We start from the raw sequence: 16,322 nt of genomic DNA on the forward strand, positions 1-16,322 counted from the left end.
AATTTTGGTGGCAGCAAATTAACATGGTAAAGAGATTCAGAGAATATGTTCTACTGACTTAATTTTTTCAATAGGAGAAAAAACGTGAATTCTGTCTTTTGACAGCATTCACATATTCACTCCTATGGGAATGGTCATGGTTCCAAGCACTGCAATAGATAGGTATGGTGGAGCTGGGGGCATGTGTTCATCTGTATGTATGTGTGCGTGCGTGCATATGTGTATGCATGTGGTGGGGTAAGCAATTACTTCTGAGTGTGTTAGAGAGCCAAATGGGATTTGGTTTGTGGCTGCAAGAATAAACATGTACATGTGTGTTGGTATGCCTATGCAATTACAACACATGCACTGGTAGGGGAGAATACTAATGAGGTCATGTCTGACAGTGCAGCTTTTGATGCAGAGAGAAGGGAATTAGCTACCACCAAGGTGATTCTCAATGTAGCTTTACTTTCTCTCTTAAATCAGAAGTTCTTGCCGTCACTCTACTTGATCAGTTCATGTTAGCCAATCATGGAGGATGAGAATTTCTTTTAATTGAAAAAGTGTTCATATTATGTACAGATGCTCTATCAGAAACTAATGTAACTGAAGAAATTGCATCCTTCTTACATTCAGAAGTGTGACAGAGCTTACATGACTATGTAAAAAGCAGAAAAAAATGTCATAAAAGGCAATAACTGGTTCTGATGCACATTTCTCTGCAACATTTGCCAGACAAGCTTTTCCAAAGGAGAATCATATTTTTGTCTGAAATAATTAGAAAATTAAAAATATTACTGTGCAATGAAATAAATATTATACTATGAATGAGGAAAACTTAAGAGTTATCATATAAATAAACCCTCTAAAATAATTTGTGAGACTTTAAATAATAACAACTTAATGCACAGTCTATATTTTAATTCAGATAGTCACTTAGTAGCTGTGGTTCATTTCTAAAAACACAAAACCTGAAGTAGTGCTGGTATAAAAATGCTAACGTGGATTAGATATAAAAGTTAATTTAATGTAGCTTTATTAGTCATTTTATCTGATGTTTTAAGCAAGTATGACAGTTTTCATTAGTATTTGGGAAACTAAGTTTCATTAAGGTGTACAGTCCCTTAATTCCAATAAATACTGGTGGATAATTACTTATACGTGCATCAGTATGGTTGTACACAGTTGTACAAACAGCACACACATGTACACGCGCACACAAAAGGTGACATGGTAAGGCAACGTGGAGTAAAACAGATGCCCCATTGAATAACAGCACTATTGCTTAATGGCTTTACTGAAAAGTGCAACATGAGAGAGAAAGACATTGAGAATTCTTCTTTCGGCTTTTCCCAGTTAGGGGTTGCCACAGCGGATCACCTGTCCACTCATGACTGTCAGTGGAGTTTTTACGGTGCTGAGTTGCCACAGCCTGGTGCCCAACCTTCCACAGAAGGCACACACTTGCATGCACTCATGCCTAGGGCCACTTTGGAGTGTCCAATCCACCTACAGCATGTCTTTGGGATGTGGGATGAAACCGGAGCACCCAGAGGAAGCCCACACGACCACAGGAAGGACATGCAGACTCTGCACAGAAGGCATCCCAGCTGAGGATCGAACCAGAAAGCCTCTTGCTGTGAGGCGGCAATGCTAACCGCTGCACCACCGCAGCTTCCCCTAGACAGAGAAAGACATTGAGAATGCAGCAAGGAAATAAGTGGACATGCTTATCTTTTCCATGTGAGGGCTCCAATGAAAAAAAAGTTTTAATGATCTTATTCTATGGCCATTACGAAAATATGGTTAAAAAAATTGAAGTCACAAACACTACAGTATGTATGCTTCATTGTGTAACCACTGCAAAGCAAGGAAAGGAGCAGGAAATAGGACTGCAATTCCTTCCCTCATATCTGGCTGCAAAATGAACTTGAAAAATGTACTCTGGTAAATTTGCACTGCCCGTCTTGTGGAATAATCAGTCCCTCCTGTCTTATGAATCACTGACACTATCTGGATTTTGGAACAACAAAAAATGCTTTAACTGAAAATAAATGTTAACATGTACTGCATATGGTCAGCACCGAATCATTAAATGTGTTACAAAACAAGAAAGTATAAAGCAGAAAGGTGGATATGAAGACAGCAGCTCCTCACTGCATTCTAAACATTTTATTACACAATATGTGGCAATGGAGGACTGTGTTACAGTCATTTGTGAAGGAGGAAAATATGACAGAGCTGGGAGTTGTTACCAAAGAAATACGTACCGGAATAACAGTCTCCTTGGACTCAAATTCATTCCATATTCAGAAACCAAACAATAAGCAAAAAACGAATTTTCAACTGACAGCTATTATAATCTAACTCCCAACACCTGTGTAGTTGTTAAGAGTTATGATAGAATAGTCTGACACTTCTCTTTCTTGCAGTAATATATAAAAAACATCTATATGTGGAGAAACCACTGTCTAACACACTGATGAATTTCTGGGTCTATTAAATTAGTCTGGCTGGTTTTCTTTATGAATACCAATCAAGATACATACTGTTCAGTTCTACAACCATCACATTTTGCTTCCTGGCATTAAGATCTCCATATGCTGTCATGGCAGTCTAAGGCCAGCCAGCGTGACCTACATACACTATCAATGCAGCCAGCTGGTGGCAAAAAAAAAAACTAACTGTTTTAGTCATGATTTATCTGACTCGGTCAGATTGCTTCCCTGATTCAAAGAACATTTACTGGAAACATGTGAATCCATTGTATCGTTGTTTTGGTTGATCAAGGACAGAGTAGGCCAAGTCTGCTCACTGCAATAGTCTCTCTCTCTCTCTTGCTCTATCAAAGTACCATGAGCACAACACAGAGAACACATAGGCAAGAAATATTACTATGCTGAAGGAAGGGAAGACAACAACTCATTTATCTATATAACCACATTACAATACATGCCATTTCCCTGTCCCCACAGTATCTGCTTGAGTCATCTACTGACCTGTCCATAAAGAAGCATGTCACACCCTCCAACAATCCTCAGTGGGGCAGCAGCCACCTCTGGACTTGGGAACAAAATTCAGTTGATAATCACTATTTCAAACAATGTCAAAGCACTCCTTGGAAAAAGAGGAGTACAGATTGCAATCACTTTTGCAGAACAAGCCCTAAAATATTCCTGCAGTGGTTTATCCACAGAAACAGAGTGAAACCCAAGGCACCCATGTTCTGGTTAGAAGTAGTTTGCTTATCATCTGAGATTCTCACAACCTTGATGCAAATGAAAAATAAACAGTACAACTTCTAGATATACATGGCTTTAGTAATGTATGGTAATATATGTAAACAACTGCCTTGTAATATCCATCATTTGAAGATTGTGTTTCTGTGTATCACACTGATGAGGTTGGATACATGGGTCTAACTGAATTATTATTTTTTTTTTATTTTTAGTGGGATTAATTAGGTTAAATAGCCAACGTTAAATATATGACTGCCGAACTGTAGAGATAAGAACATTTTCCATTTAACTCCAAGACTGCACGATCACAAAGTTAGTATTTTTAGTATTTATTTTACTCTGTTTTGTAACCAGGGTAGAATGCAAATCCTGCTGTACTATTTTCATGTTCAGTCCTGGTTACATATGCAAACCAGACAATCTCAAGAAGTGAAAGTGATGTATACTCAAAAAGCTGAACGAGATTATCTGCCTCACATCTTTGATTCGGGACTCCGTTATTGCTCCAAGTTCACTGGTTTGTTACATACAGAACTGTCATTAAGGAGTATGAGGAAAACTTACTGGCATCTCTCGTAACCCTTCTTAATGGAAACTGACATCACAGAAATACTTAACAAGCCTGCCTTTTTCCCTAATTTCAGTGTGCAATTGTGGTACCCCACACACTACAATAATAATACTAATAGAGATTACATCAATCTTCTTCTTTCAGCTTTTCCTGGTTAGGGTTTGCCACAGTGGAACTCCGGTCTGCTTATGATTGGCAGTAGATTTTTTTACGGTGCCAGCCCGACGCCCAACCTTCAACGAAGGCACGCCCATTCATGCATGTCTTTCAAACGCCACTCGACTGTGGAGAAGACATGCAGACTCCACACAGAAGGTGCTCCAGCCGAGAATCGAACGTGTTGTGCCCAAATTAATTATTTTGAGTAATGAAATCACTTAGGAAAAAAAGCCACAAAGCAGTCTCTCAATTTACAGTTACGCCAGATGTATATTGGCAGGCTGAGGTAAATAGTTTTCACTGGTGGTATACCAAGTGAGTGTGTCAATGTTAACTTGTTTTGAGATTAGAAATGTGTTTTACATAATAATTAAGCTATGTACATTGTAAATAGTTACCTAGAGTCTTCTAAGTTGCAATAAATTGATTTACAGTTTAACCAGTCTGATATATCACATATCAGACTACCTTTCTGTATACACGATTAGATTACTCTGGATGCATATATCTGAGAATAAGACAAGAGAGATAACTAAACAATGCACTGGAATTTTTCTTGGGCTTTATTAAGACACTAAAATGTAAGATCGTGAATATGGTTGCTTCCACAAAGCAAACATTAAATTCTGACATAGAATGGCACACATTTCATGCAAAAAAAGTTAAGAAAATAATGACAAAATCAGTGCAGTACCTCTTCTCGGGCCTTTCTCAGTTCAGAATCCAAATCATTTTGGCTGTAAGGATAGCCATCTATATCTACCAATTCACTGATTCCAGATCGAGAGTAAAGTGCACTTTTAGAGATGGAGACATCATTTGGAGCAGACCCCTCCCTTTGCTACAAAGAATAAAACAAAAGGTTAAACTTGTAAGTAGTATTAAAAATACATCATTAAAAATGGAAGAACAAACATACAGTCTAAACTATAGCTTTTATATTACTTTTATTTACTTGGGCATAAAACCATGAACAAGTTTAGAAGCATAAACAAGGTTCTTTCTCAATACAATTTAGGTATTCAATCCAAATGAGGAAAATGAATGGGCATTTTGAAAATAATGTTTAAGGAGTTAATGTTCTATGTACCATCAAAGTCACAAGTGGAGATGTCAGCCATATTGAAAGTTTCCAGTCTTTTTCTTTGAATACTACATGGTTTATTTTTCTTTCCTAAATGAGGTACTTGAGGAAAAAAGATATCCAAATCACAGACTAGTTAAATATACTGCTTTGAAAAATTCATTGGACTGCAGTAACAGTAGTGTTTTCTTTAGACATAGCAATGCACCAATGGAATTTATCACCAGACATTTACCAATACTCCACATGTGCTTTCATGACTGAAAGATATATATGTAGGGGGTAAATTAATCACAATCTCTGATGATGGTAATATTTGTCACCAGGCTCTACTAAAAGTAGTTTAATATTTCTGGCTTATAAATTTATAAGTCCAACATCCTCCTGCACGAACGGCTGGCGCACAGCTGAAATTGCCAATCTAAATGAAAAAAAGAAGCCAGCACTCCACTCCATGACACAGGCGATAATAGTTTTATTCCAAACATAAAAACAGCAAAAAAGCATAACCGTACACCAACGTGGTTGTACCGGTTTCGGCAGAACCTTCCTCAGCAACCAAACTTGATGTTTGGTTGCTGAGGAAGACTCTGCCATATGCATGTTTGGAATAAACTATTATCGCCTGTGTCATGGAGTGGAGTGCTGGCTTCTTTTTTGCATTATAAATTTATTTAACATTTGTTTACCAGGAAAGTCAAACTGGGACAGAGCCCATTTTCAGCAGAGGCCCGGGGAGAAAACGCTCCATATGCATGTCTTTGTAATGTGGGAGGAAACTGGAGCACCCAGAGAAAATCCACACAAACACTGGGAGGACATGCAGACTCTACAAAGAAGGCATCCCAGCTGAGAATAGAACCGGGGAACCTCTTATGGGAGGTGACAATACTAACTGCTGCACCACTGTGCTACCAAATTACTGGGGGTCAAGGGGGATACCAGTAGCTTTAAGTGTTTGTTTATTTTTTAAGAACAGCATTTTTACTATGTAGGTAGCATAGTAGTTTACTTAAATGAAGCACTGAAAAAACTACCAGTGCCTATTAATGGCAAGTGGACTCACAGACCAATTAAAATGTTGTTGTGCTGTAGGCCAGCAGAAATATCATGCAGAAATGATGAAACTACAATTTAGAACTGTTTAATGTATACATGAAATGTAGACTTCCACAACAAATGAATCACATATGCTGATGTCAAAACAGAGAAGATCATGCCAGAATGCCTCTTAGAAACGTAGGGTGATGTAGCAAGTGCAACTATTAGTTCAGTTTAGCAGTGCAGTACCATTCAAAGAAATACACACGCCTTTAAAACAAGACATTAATAGTAGTGTATTAGCAAAATGTGAAATATGCAACTTAATCTTCATAACATTAAATAATCTTCTTCCTCCTGTATTTTTCCCAGTTGCCATTCTAAGATTTTGTTTTTAATCAAATTACGGCAGCTGGTACTCACAGTGTAACTGACACCACACACAGAAAAAAAGTCATGAAGCTAAACTAATGCACAATCTAGTTTAAAAAATAAAGTCACAGGACATGCAAAAGAACAAAAAACAATGTTTAATTTGAAACAGAATTTTGCAGTTTAATAGCCACCTTTGCTTTAGAGAGACTCGATAAACTTCTGATCTTGCAAACTTAAATTGTTATACACAACATAAAAAGAAAACATAAATAGTAATTATTTTACAAAATAACAGGTACAAAAATGTATAATCATGTGGGAAGAGGATCAGACATTTTCAAATATAAAATAAAAAAAATGAATTGTATGAGGGACATATGTGCGACACTTCAATAGAGAACTGGCATTGCTAACATGCAGCTATACGTTAATTCACCCATTCACTCATCAGAGCTAATTACATTGTCAGAGAACTTCTAGCAAACACAAAAACTAACTATAGATCTAAAACTGAGCTGCGGTGTATGAATGTAGTAAACAGTTTGAAGTGAAATGCACTTATACTCTAGTTCTCAATATACCCACCTTTAAAAAGTAAAAGTAATAATTATGTAAGCCAGGACAATAAACACCTATAGCACACTTATCCAAAGCCTAGGCAGCAGACAGTCTTTTTCCTTTACCTTTTTCTACAGTGGCAGGGAGTTGGATAAATGACATCATACTAACTGTCCAGATTTTTGCCTCATATCTTTGGTCTGTTCTTCAAAATTTCCGGTTTTCTGGCAAATCATTGAGGATTACATTCACTAAATAATGGCAGACATCTGAGTTTCAGACTTCATATTTTTCAGAAAATGCATATAGGAATAGTTCATAGGTTCATACTAGGCCAACTGCCCTTGCAAGCCATTTTAAGCCTAGCCAATTATCCCTTGTGAGACTCAAACCCTGCACCTTGTGTTTGTAAGGCACACCTTAACCATTAGGCCACCCTCCCAACCCTAATCCCAAAATTAACACAAAACCTTTTATTCTAGTAAACTTCTAAGTTGATAAGAGCGATATTTAAAATGTGTCACTGTTTTGGGTCTTCATCTTTACCACTATATTTGGTTTTGTCCAAATTTCTTGTGCTAACAGATTGAGACGTATGGGAGCCATTAATACAAACTTTCATAAAACAGGTTACAAAAATGCTTATTGTGATGACATTATATTAGAGTCAGAAGCAATCATTTCCTTTTTTTTCTATGTGATTTTTCTTAATACCACAAAGTACAGAAACTGAAACATGCTTTGTACTGGGAAGTGAGTGGTTAACCAAAATGAAAAGCAGTTATCCTGTTTTGCAATGTTTGTGTATATAGATTATGTGTGTATATACATATATATATATATACACACACATATATATATATATATATATATACACACACACACATATATATATATATATATATATATATATATACACACACACACACACACACACACATATATATAAATATATATATAAAAAGAGATATAGATATACACACACAGACACACACACAATATATTGCAACTTCAGATAGTCTGGTAGCTAAAACAATGCCAAAAGTCTGTTAACTGCATAATACATTCTACAATGAGCTGCTGACCAATGACCATCATTAGTTGTGTACAAGAGAGCTCCTCACCCAACTCATAAGTCCGGCAAGAAATTCACTCTAGTTATTATATGGGCTTCTGTGGAAAGAGAACACACATGAAGGAAAGCAAAAAGTGCAGTCCGGCTCAGTTTAATACCATGAACTTAATGAAAGAGCTGTTTCCAGCTAAGTTAGTAGGAATTATTAGCAGGGAGACGATACAGTTTAATACGTTAAGAAGTGTTACAATTAGTGGAATGTAGATAAATAGATATACGAGGCATTGACTGAACATAGATTCCCATTTGCTTTAATATTTGTAGATTTTTTTGTTTGACTCTTTAGGTAAAGATCGTAGGTTCATAGGTGTGTACTAGGCAAATGACCCTGGTGCCTTTACAAGCCTAGCCCAAAAGAATTGCCCAGGCACCATGCCAGCCAATGTTAGTTCACAGTGCCCATATCCAATAGGGCAAATGGAATGATCCCTGGAGTGAACTTTCTGTTACCCATCCACTTGTCAAGATTTCTCTTGAAGGCCAGGGAAGTGCTCTGCTTGACATGAATGTAAAGCTTATTCCAGAGTCTTTGTGAGATGAACCTGTCCCTCCAGCATGTTCTGTTAATTGTGATAATGAGGTTGTGATCTCTGGAGCGTGTGGTGTGGGGAGATTGGGATTTTTTTTAGAGTAGCATTTTAAGTAGGGCTGGGTTGGACATGGCTTTGTAAGTCAAACAGAGATCACCTCTAAGTAGATGATAAGAGACTGAGAACAGCTGAAGTTTCTTGAGTCTGTCCATGTAGGACATGTGTTTAAGGCCTAGGATCTTTTTTTGTGAGTTACTTTTGTGGCCTCTCCAGCTATTGTAGGTGTCTGGTCAGGTACATGTCAAATGGGGTGTTCTATTCCATGATTGGCCTAATCAGGGATGAGTAGAGAGGGATGATGACCTCTTTCTTCCTGGATGTGAAACCTTTGGTTATAAGATGTGCCACGTAGAAGGACTTTCTGACCACAGAGGCAATGTGGTGGTTGAAGGTGTGGTGGCTGTCGACCTGGGTGCCTCAATCTCTTATTCTTTCATTGTTCAGTGGGCTCTCATCAATGTGGTAATTTGTGAGAAATGAGTTTTTTCCAAAGGGGATGATGACGCATTTTTTTGGCGTTAAGCTTCAGGCCATGGTTTCGACACCAGTCACTGGTCTCTGAGAGGCCCTTTTGTAGGATGTCTACATCACCTGGGGAGTTGGTAATGACTCCTAGCTTGCAGTCATCAGTGAACTTGGTCAGCCAAAGTCCTTCTGTGTTGGCCTGGACTTCTGAGAAGTAGATGCCAAGCAGGAGAGAGCCCAGGACCGAGCCCTGTGGGACTCCACTCGTGAGTGGTCAACAGTCTAACTTGGAATCCATAACTTTCATTCTGTAGGTCTTGTCTGTGAGCCAATTTGCAACCCACCTAGTTATGTAAGGATTGATGCCTAGTTTGGTGAGTATCAATGACACCCGAATGGGGAATGGTATCAAAGACCTTGGCCAGGTCGAGGTAGGCTGTACACACTGCCTTACCCTCATCCACAGCCTTGGTGAGTGCCTTGAAGAAGTCAACCAGGTTCAGCAGGCAGGATCTCCCCTTGACAAAGCCAAACTGTGTGGGGTCAAGAGTTTGGAGATTGCCTATATCTTTGTTAAGCAGGTCCATGAAGATGCGCTCCACAGGTCTGCATACCAGACTCATCAGGCTAATGGGGCAATAGTTCCCAGGGTCTGTAGTTGCTCCCACTTTATGGAGTGGGATTACTGTAGCAGTGCGCCATTCATTAGGGACATAGCCTGAGGTAATGCTGTGATTGAACAGGGCACACAGATGTGGTGCCAGTTCATTTTGTAGCTCATGTAGGACACAGCCAGGGATATTATCAGGTCCCATGGGTGCTGTATTCTTGGCTTTGGACAACGCAGCTTTTACCTGTGCCACAGAAATGGTGGGCACCAGCTTTCTTCTGGTATTGTGATAGGGCCCTTGTGGGGGGAGAGAGGGGTAAAGTTGGCACTGAATCTGTTGGCCAGTATGTTGGCTATATCTGCTGGCTCAGTATAGCAGGTGCCACTGTGCAATAACTCAGAGCAAATCTGGATATTTCCATTGAGGTTTTTGATTTAGCTATAGAAGGCTTTGTGGTTATTTTTGGTGCCAGCTGCAATTCTGCCTTCATAGCTGGCTTTAGAGGATTTGATAAGGGATCTCAGTTTTTTGTTGAGACTGATAAGGGAGGTTTTCCAGTCTTGTGACTTCACATTTTTCTGCAACAATTTCTTCCTTCTGTTGTAGAGTTTACTGATGGCTGGGGACCACCAGATTGGATTCCTTTTTTAGAGGACAGCGTCTTAGTTTTATTTAGTATGGCAAGGTCCATCCATTTGTGTACATCCTTGTACAGTGCATTTGGTGTATGATTTGGCAGTCATACAACTATTTTTCATTAGCATGGGTGCTGAGAAGTTAGCCACCTCTGTTTTTAGAAGCCCAAAGTCAGCTTTAGAGAACTTTTTCAGGGTGGTCACCTTAGCGGGGGGTGTAGGTAAGATGGAGATTTCCATGGTGATCAGTTTGTGGTGAGATTTCCATGGTGATCAGTTTGTGGTCAGATTTAACCAGTCTCCTTCAGAGATATTTAACAGTTTCATCCTGCTACCAAAGTAACAATTCCCTTATTTCTACAGCATTGTTAATTCAAAGATCGAGAGCAAAAAGAATCCAGCACCCTGAGCATAAGTTGCAAACAAAAAGTTTATTGTAAACCAAACCGGTTTCAACAACTAGCTTTCTTCAGTGGCTGATTTTTGTAAAATTTTGTTGAATTACACTTTAAGATTTTTTGAAGATATATGTATACAGGAAATAGAAAAAACTATTAAGTGTAACAATAACTTTAATAATTTAAACAATGATGAAAGGAAAGCCTTTTATAATCTACGTAAGAAAAACAAAACACTAAGATTTATGAGAAGTGACAAAGGAGGGAATATTGTAATAATGACACAAGCAGCTTACAAGGTCAAGATGTTAGGGTTATTAAACAACAAACAAGAATATGAAGTTATTTCTTTACTTGACATTAATAAAAAGATCAGATTAATTCATTCTTTTCTATATGATGCATTAATGACAGGTGAAATTGATCTTGAAGTTTATGAATTTTGTGTTGTTAATAAACCTAGAATAGGTATCCTTTTTGGAATACCTAAAATTCATAAATGTTCTCACGACCCTCCCTTCAGACCAATAGTTTCTTCTCCACACTCAATTACGGAAGGCATTTCTTTGGTGATTGATGCCACTTTGAGGCCAATAGTTTCCCAGCAGGAATCCTTTATTAAGGATTCTTGGCATTTTCTTAGTAAGTTGAAAGAGTTTACAGACAAGAAGCTATTTAATCTGCTTACTGATGTTATTTTTACTTTGGATATTATTTCTTTATACACCTGTATACCTCATGATGAGGGAGTTGAAGCCATACGTAGCTTTCTAACATTAAAAACAAACTTGAATACAGGTCAAGTCTCAACCATTTGTAGATTTTTGGATATTTTGTTAAATAACAATTTCTTTTTATTTGACAGTACCTATTACCGGCAAATCAGAGGGGTGGCTATGGGTTCACCAGCCGCACCCTCATATGCCAACTTAGTCCTATCCTGGTGGGAATGTGATATATCCTGGTGGGAATGTGATAGTTTAAAATTAATGCGAAACCAATATGAAATTTTATTTTATCACCGTTTCATAGACGACTTAATTTTTATCATCAGAGGGGATGTAAATACGGTCAATAAATTTTTAAGTGATGTTAATCAAACATCTAATTACTTAAAATTTACCTTAGGCAACATGGGGTCAGTCATCAACTTTTTGGATGTCCTTTTTTGGTGGGACAATGTTGAGTCCAGATTTCATAGCAAAATTTTCAGGAAAAACACTTTCACCAACAGTTATTTACATTTTCAAAGTGGGCATCCCCCTCATGTCATTAAAAATATTCCTAAAGGCCAGTTCATAAGAGCTTGCCGTATGACATCTAATGATAAAGATCTATATGATGAAATACGTTTTATTGCCAATATGTTCATAGATAGGGGATATGATAAATTTTTCTTAGAAAATACCATTAGAGAAGTTTTAGGTAAAAGACACACTCTATATTCGGCACTTTTGAATTTCAATACTTCATTTGATAACAGTACTAACAATTTAAATTTGGTCAATTCAAAAATTACAACTAGAGGAACACCTGTTTGTACATTGGATATGACTAGCGACAGTCTAAGGATAAGACGCCTAATTGAAAGCAATTGGCGCATTATCCAAGGTAATCCTGACGCGAGTAAAGTTTTAGGTGAGAAACCTTTTTTCACCATTAGAAATAATTTCAACATCAAAAAATCCTTAGAATATAAGGAAAATACCCCCACGACCAACACCGGTAACATCAAAAACAAGAAAGGCATGTTTCAATGTCTTAATTGTAACATGTGTAGATATATTTCAACAGGGCCTTTTATTACTATAGAAAATTTTGATCAAACTTTTGTTGTCCCAGAATATGTCAACTGTAACACTGCTGGAGTCATTTATGTTAGTTCTTGCATTTCATGTCCGGCTTTTTATGTCGGAATGACAACTAGAAGTTTGAAAATCAGAATTCGTGAACATTTATATAGTATTAAGGTCCGGGATGAAAATAATGCCTTATTTAAACATTCTTTAACATGTCACAATTTTAAAAAATTTGTATTTTCTGTCATTGAAGTATGCAAAAGTGATTTGAGGGGTGGTGATTTTAAAAATTACATTGAGCAAAGGGAAACGTTATGGCAGATTAGATTGAAATCTGACAAGTATCCAGGACTCAATGACACTATCAATATTAAATGTTTCTTGAGGGATGCTAAACTTGATATTGATAAAACCATTCTAAAAGCATTTTTAATTAACATATATTAAATGATAGTTAATTTAATTTTAATTGAATTTTATTGAATCATTGCTAGTGATTAATTAATTAACTAATTAACTATGGACTATATAAGTCGTTACGTTGATGTTGTTCATTTGTATTCTGAAGAAGTCTTAGGACGAAAGCGGTGATTAAATTTTGTTACGCTATTTGGTTTGTCTTGCGTTCTTCCTACCTTGGATTTATTTGGTGTTCTACGTACTGGATTATTGTTTATTTGTTTTTTCTTGGCATAATTTAAGAAAACTAATAATATCTCATCAATGTAAAACAATGTACAGAAAGCCTAATAAGCAAACTGACATCGCCTCCCCCAATCAAAGGAGTACCCTACAGTTTTATTATTTTATGCTTGTACCTCCATGGCCCAGGCCAAAATCAATGTTTTAATAGTTCTGAAAAGGGACCTTTTAGGAGAAGCATACTGCAGATCTAAATTCTCAGGCAGAAGTAAAATCAATTAAAATAATGTTTACAGTAGTTCTCATTTATTCACTCTCCACTGCCTATTTTTATGAATTCATTGTCATATGAGCTGCCATAGCCTACCAATCCCTCACTGGGTAGAAGGCCGACAAAGAAAATAATGAAATCCTGCATAGGATACTAGTTTTTTTGTAGGTTGTCAACACACAGAGTTTCTCACACATACAACATTTACACCAGCAGGTAATCTATACAACTGCCTACGTATTTTATTGTTATATGCTAGGAAAAGGGCAATTGCAATCAAATAATACACTAATGTTTAAGTGTACTGTTTAAAAATACATATCTGGAAGGCAGCAAGTTCAAGAGTAACACTATGTACAAATAGAATTCAAAGTTATCAATGCCTATAAAGAAACAACTATAGTCCACAAAACACATTTATTCCCTTGGCTCCTCTGCTCAAGCCTTTCAGGAAGAATAAAATTCACAAATAACCACATTAAATTAGTGAGGCTATTTGTCATTTGGATGCTGTATCTTTCACTTTGTATTTGGTTGACCTGATTAAAAAAACAATATTAGTAAGATGAAACAATCTGATGGTAGAGTTTATAGACAACTGAAATGCATAGCTATGGGGACTTCTTTTGTCCTATATTATGCCTGTTTAATCGTGGGTTTGTAAAAGAAAATATTTACTGTTTTTTTTTTTGTCAACAGGTGGTGTATTATTTTTGATTTACTGATGACTTGATTTTTATTTGTAAAGGTGATTCTAGACAAGTTTTGGATTGCACCAGTCATCTTAAAAATAATCGCTTTGGTTTAGGTGTCACTTCTGACAGTCATCTTTCTGCTACTGTCTGGATGTTACTTTGACAAGTATTCCTAGTGCACTGTTGAATACTACGATTTATAGAAAACCTAATGGTTCTTTGGATTATTTATTTGGGTCTAGTTTTCATCCAGATCATCTTATGTCTTCTCTTCCTAAAGGTTAATTTCTTAGGATCAGGAGATTTTTCTAATTGAGCTGACTTTGTAGATGAATCTCCAACTGATTAATATCTTTGTTGAGAGGGACTATAATAAAGAAGTTTTTTTCAGCTTATTTACAAACCCCCAATATGCCTAGAGATAAATTGTTACAAATGCAAAAATAATTTTTATCAAGTAACATCTTATAGTAATAAATCTGAAACAGATACAATTATGTGTGTTATGCACTATAACTGGTTATCTGATGATATATTGGATATTTTAAAAAGGAAGTGGACTATTTTAATGACATATTCCACTTTTGAAAAATATTTTGAATAAAGTTTCACTTATGTGTTTTTACAGTGGCAAGAATATAGGTGAATATTTTAGAAATGTTCATTTTAGTGCGTCTGTTGAAAATATTTCTAATTTTTTATGCTACAGGGGTACCATCCTATGTGATAAGTGCAATATTTGTCCTTTGGTTTGTAAAGGTTTTAATAAATTAATGTTCTGATATAAAAGGAAACTTTTAACTGCAATAGTACTGCAGTTATTTATGCTATTAAGCGGCCCTGTCATTTATTTTACATCAGAGAGACAGAGAAGTTTCTCTGCTAGAATTAAGGAACATGTTAGAAATATTCATAATAATATTAGAGAGAGTCCTTTGACAGTTCATTACAATGAATTTTACAATGATGATTTATTTAATTTAAGGCCTGCTGGAACAAATAGTATTTAGGGTTGAGAATGTCAGTTAAAAGTAGGTTGCAGTAAAAGGAAATTTTTTATATTGAAATGTGAATACTTTGATTCCTAATAGTTTGAACAAAATGTGGAATTTATTTATTGACATTTGGTGACTGGGAAAGTCCGAAAAGCTCCAAAAGAGATACAGACATGAAAGATTTTACAGTTATAACTAAGCATTACATACCTTTCTGGAACTAATACAGACATTGATAGATTTTACAGTTATACCCAAGCATACATACATTTCTAGACATACAATTTTATCATGTGCCTAGATGATAGTTTATGGTAGATTAGAATCAGTTCAGTGTACAAATTCTAGTTTAGAGTTATACAGTGCTATCGGACCAGACAAGCTTATACAAAGACATAAAATGCAGTAGATTTGCTATGTACATATAGGGATAAAAATTCAGTAAGGATAACACATACGTAAAAGAGTATGACTTTATAAAGATAGTAGAAGTGAGGGAATATTGAGAGACTTGAAATCACAGTAGGAAGGTTAATGTGAATAGATATCCTATAATGTATTGGAGGATATTATAGAGAGGGAATGATATGTTAGTTAAAAGGTTGCATTTCTTCTTAATTCATTTTTTATTGCACTGGTTAACTGATTGTGTTATTTAATGTGCATGATTATGAATTTTAACCTCCCTGCAAGGCTTAAGAGTGGAGGCGCCAGGGGAATAAATGCATTTTTTTGGACTCCATTTTTTATTATTATTCTCTCTGCCTATGTTGCTGTTTTTACTTATGCACCCAGTAATAAATTACCTTACTACCCTCTACAAACATTCTTCACCCTGCGGGAAATAAAACTACCACAATTATGAACAGCACTACCTTAAACAAAGTAGTACAAAACTCAATAAAAGATAAAAGAAAGGGAGAATGAAAAATTCAGGCTGAACAAACTGCAATTTCCTCAGGTAAAAATGAAAATGAGGTACACTGGAGACAGGGTGCAAAACTTATTTTTGGCCTTTGTGCCTTTCTGCTTCTGTTTATTATGACGTGTCATTGCAGCTTGTCCTATATTTGAACA

General features: G+C 36.4%; 1 protein-coding gene across 1 annotated transcript in view; it reads right to left on the reverse strand.

The window, feature by feature from the left end:
• Nucleotides 1-16,322, reverse strand: part of TACC2 (transforming acidic coiled-coil containing protein 2) — a gene marked incomplete in the record, with an annotated part of 1,481,681 nt that overhangs the window by 109,760 nt on the left and 1,355,599 nt on the right. Inside the window, 1 exon segment of the mRNA XM_044056051.1 lies at nucleotides 4,646-4,792. Within this exon segment, the coding sequence (XP_043911986.1) occupies nucleotides 4,646-4,792 (147 nt within the window).

The sequence above is a fragment of the Protopterus annectens genome, chromosome 14.part0 (assembly GCF_019279795.1).
Source record: "Protopterus annectens isolate FY-2018-M chromosome 14.part0, PAN1.0, whole genome shotgun sequence".
NCBI lineage: Eukaryota > Metazoa > Chordata > Ceratodontiformes > Protopteridae > Protopterus > Protopterus annectens.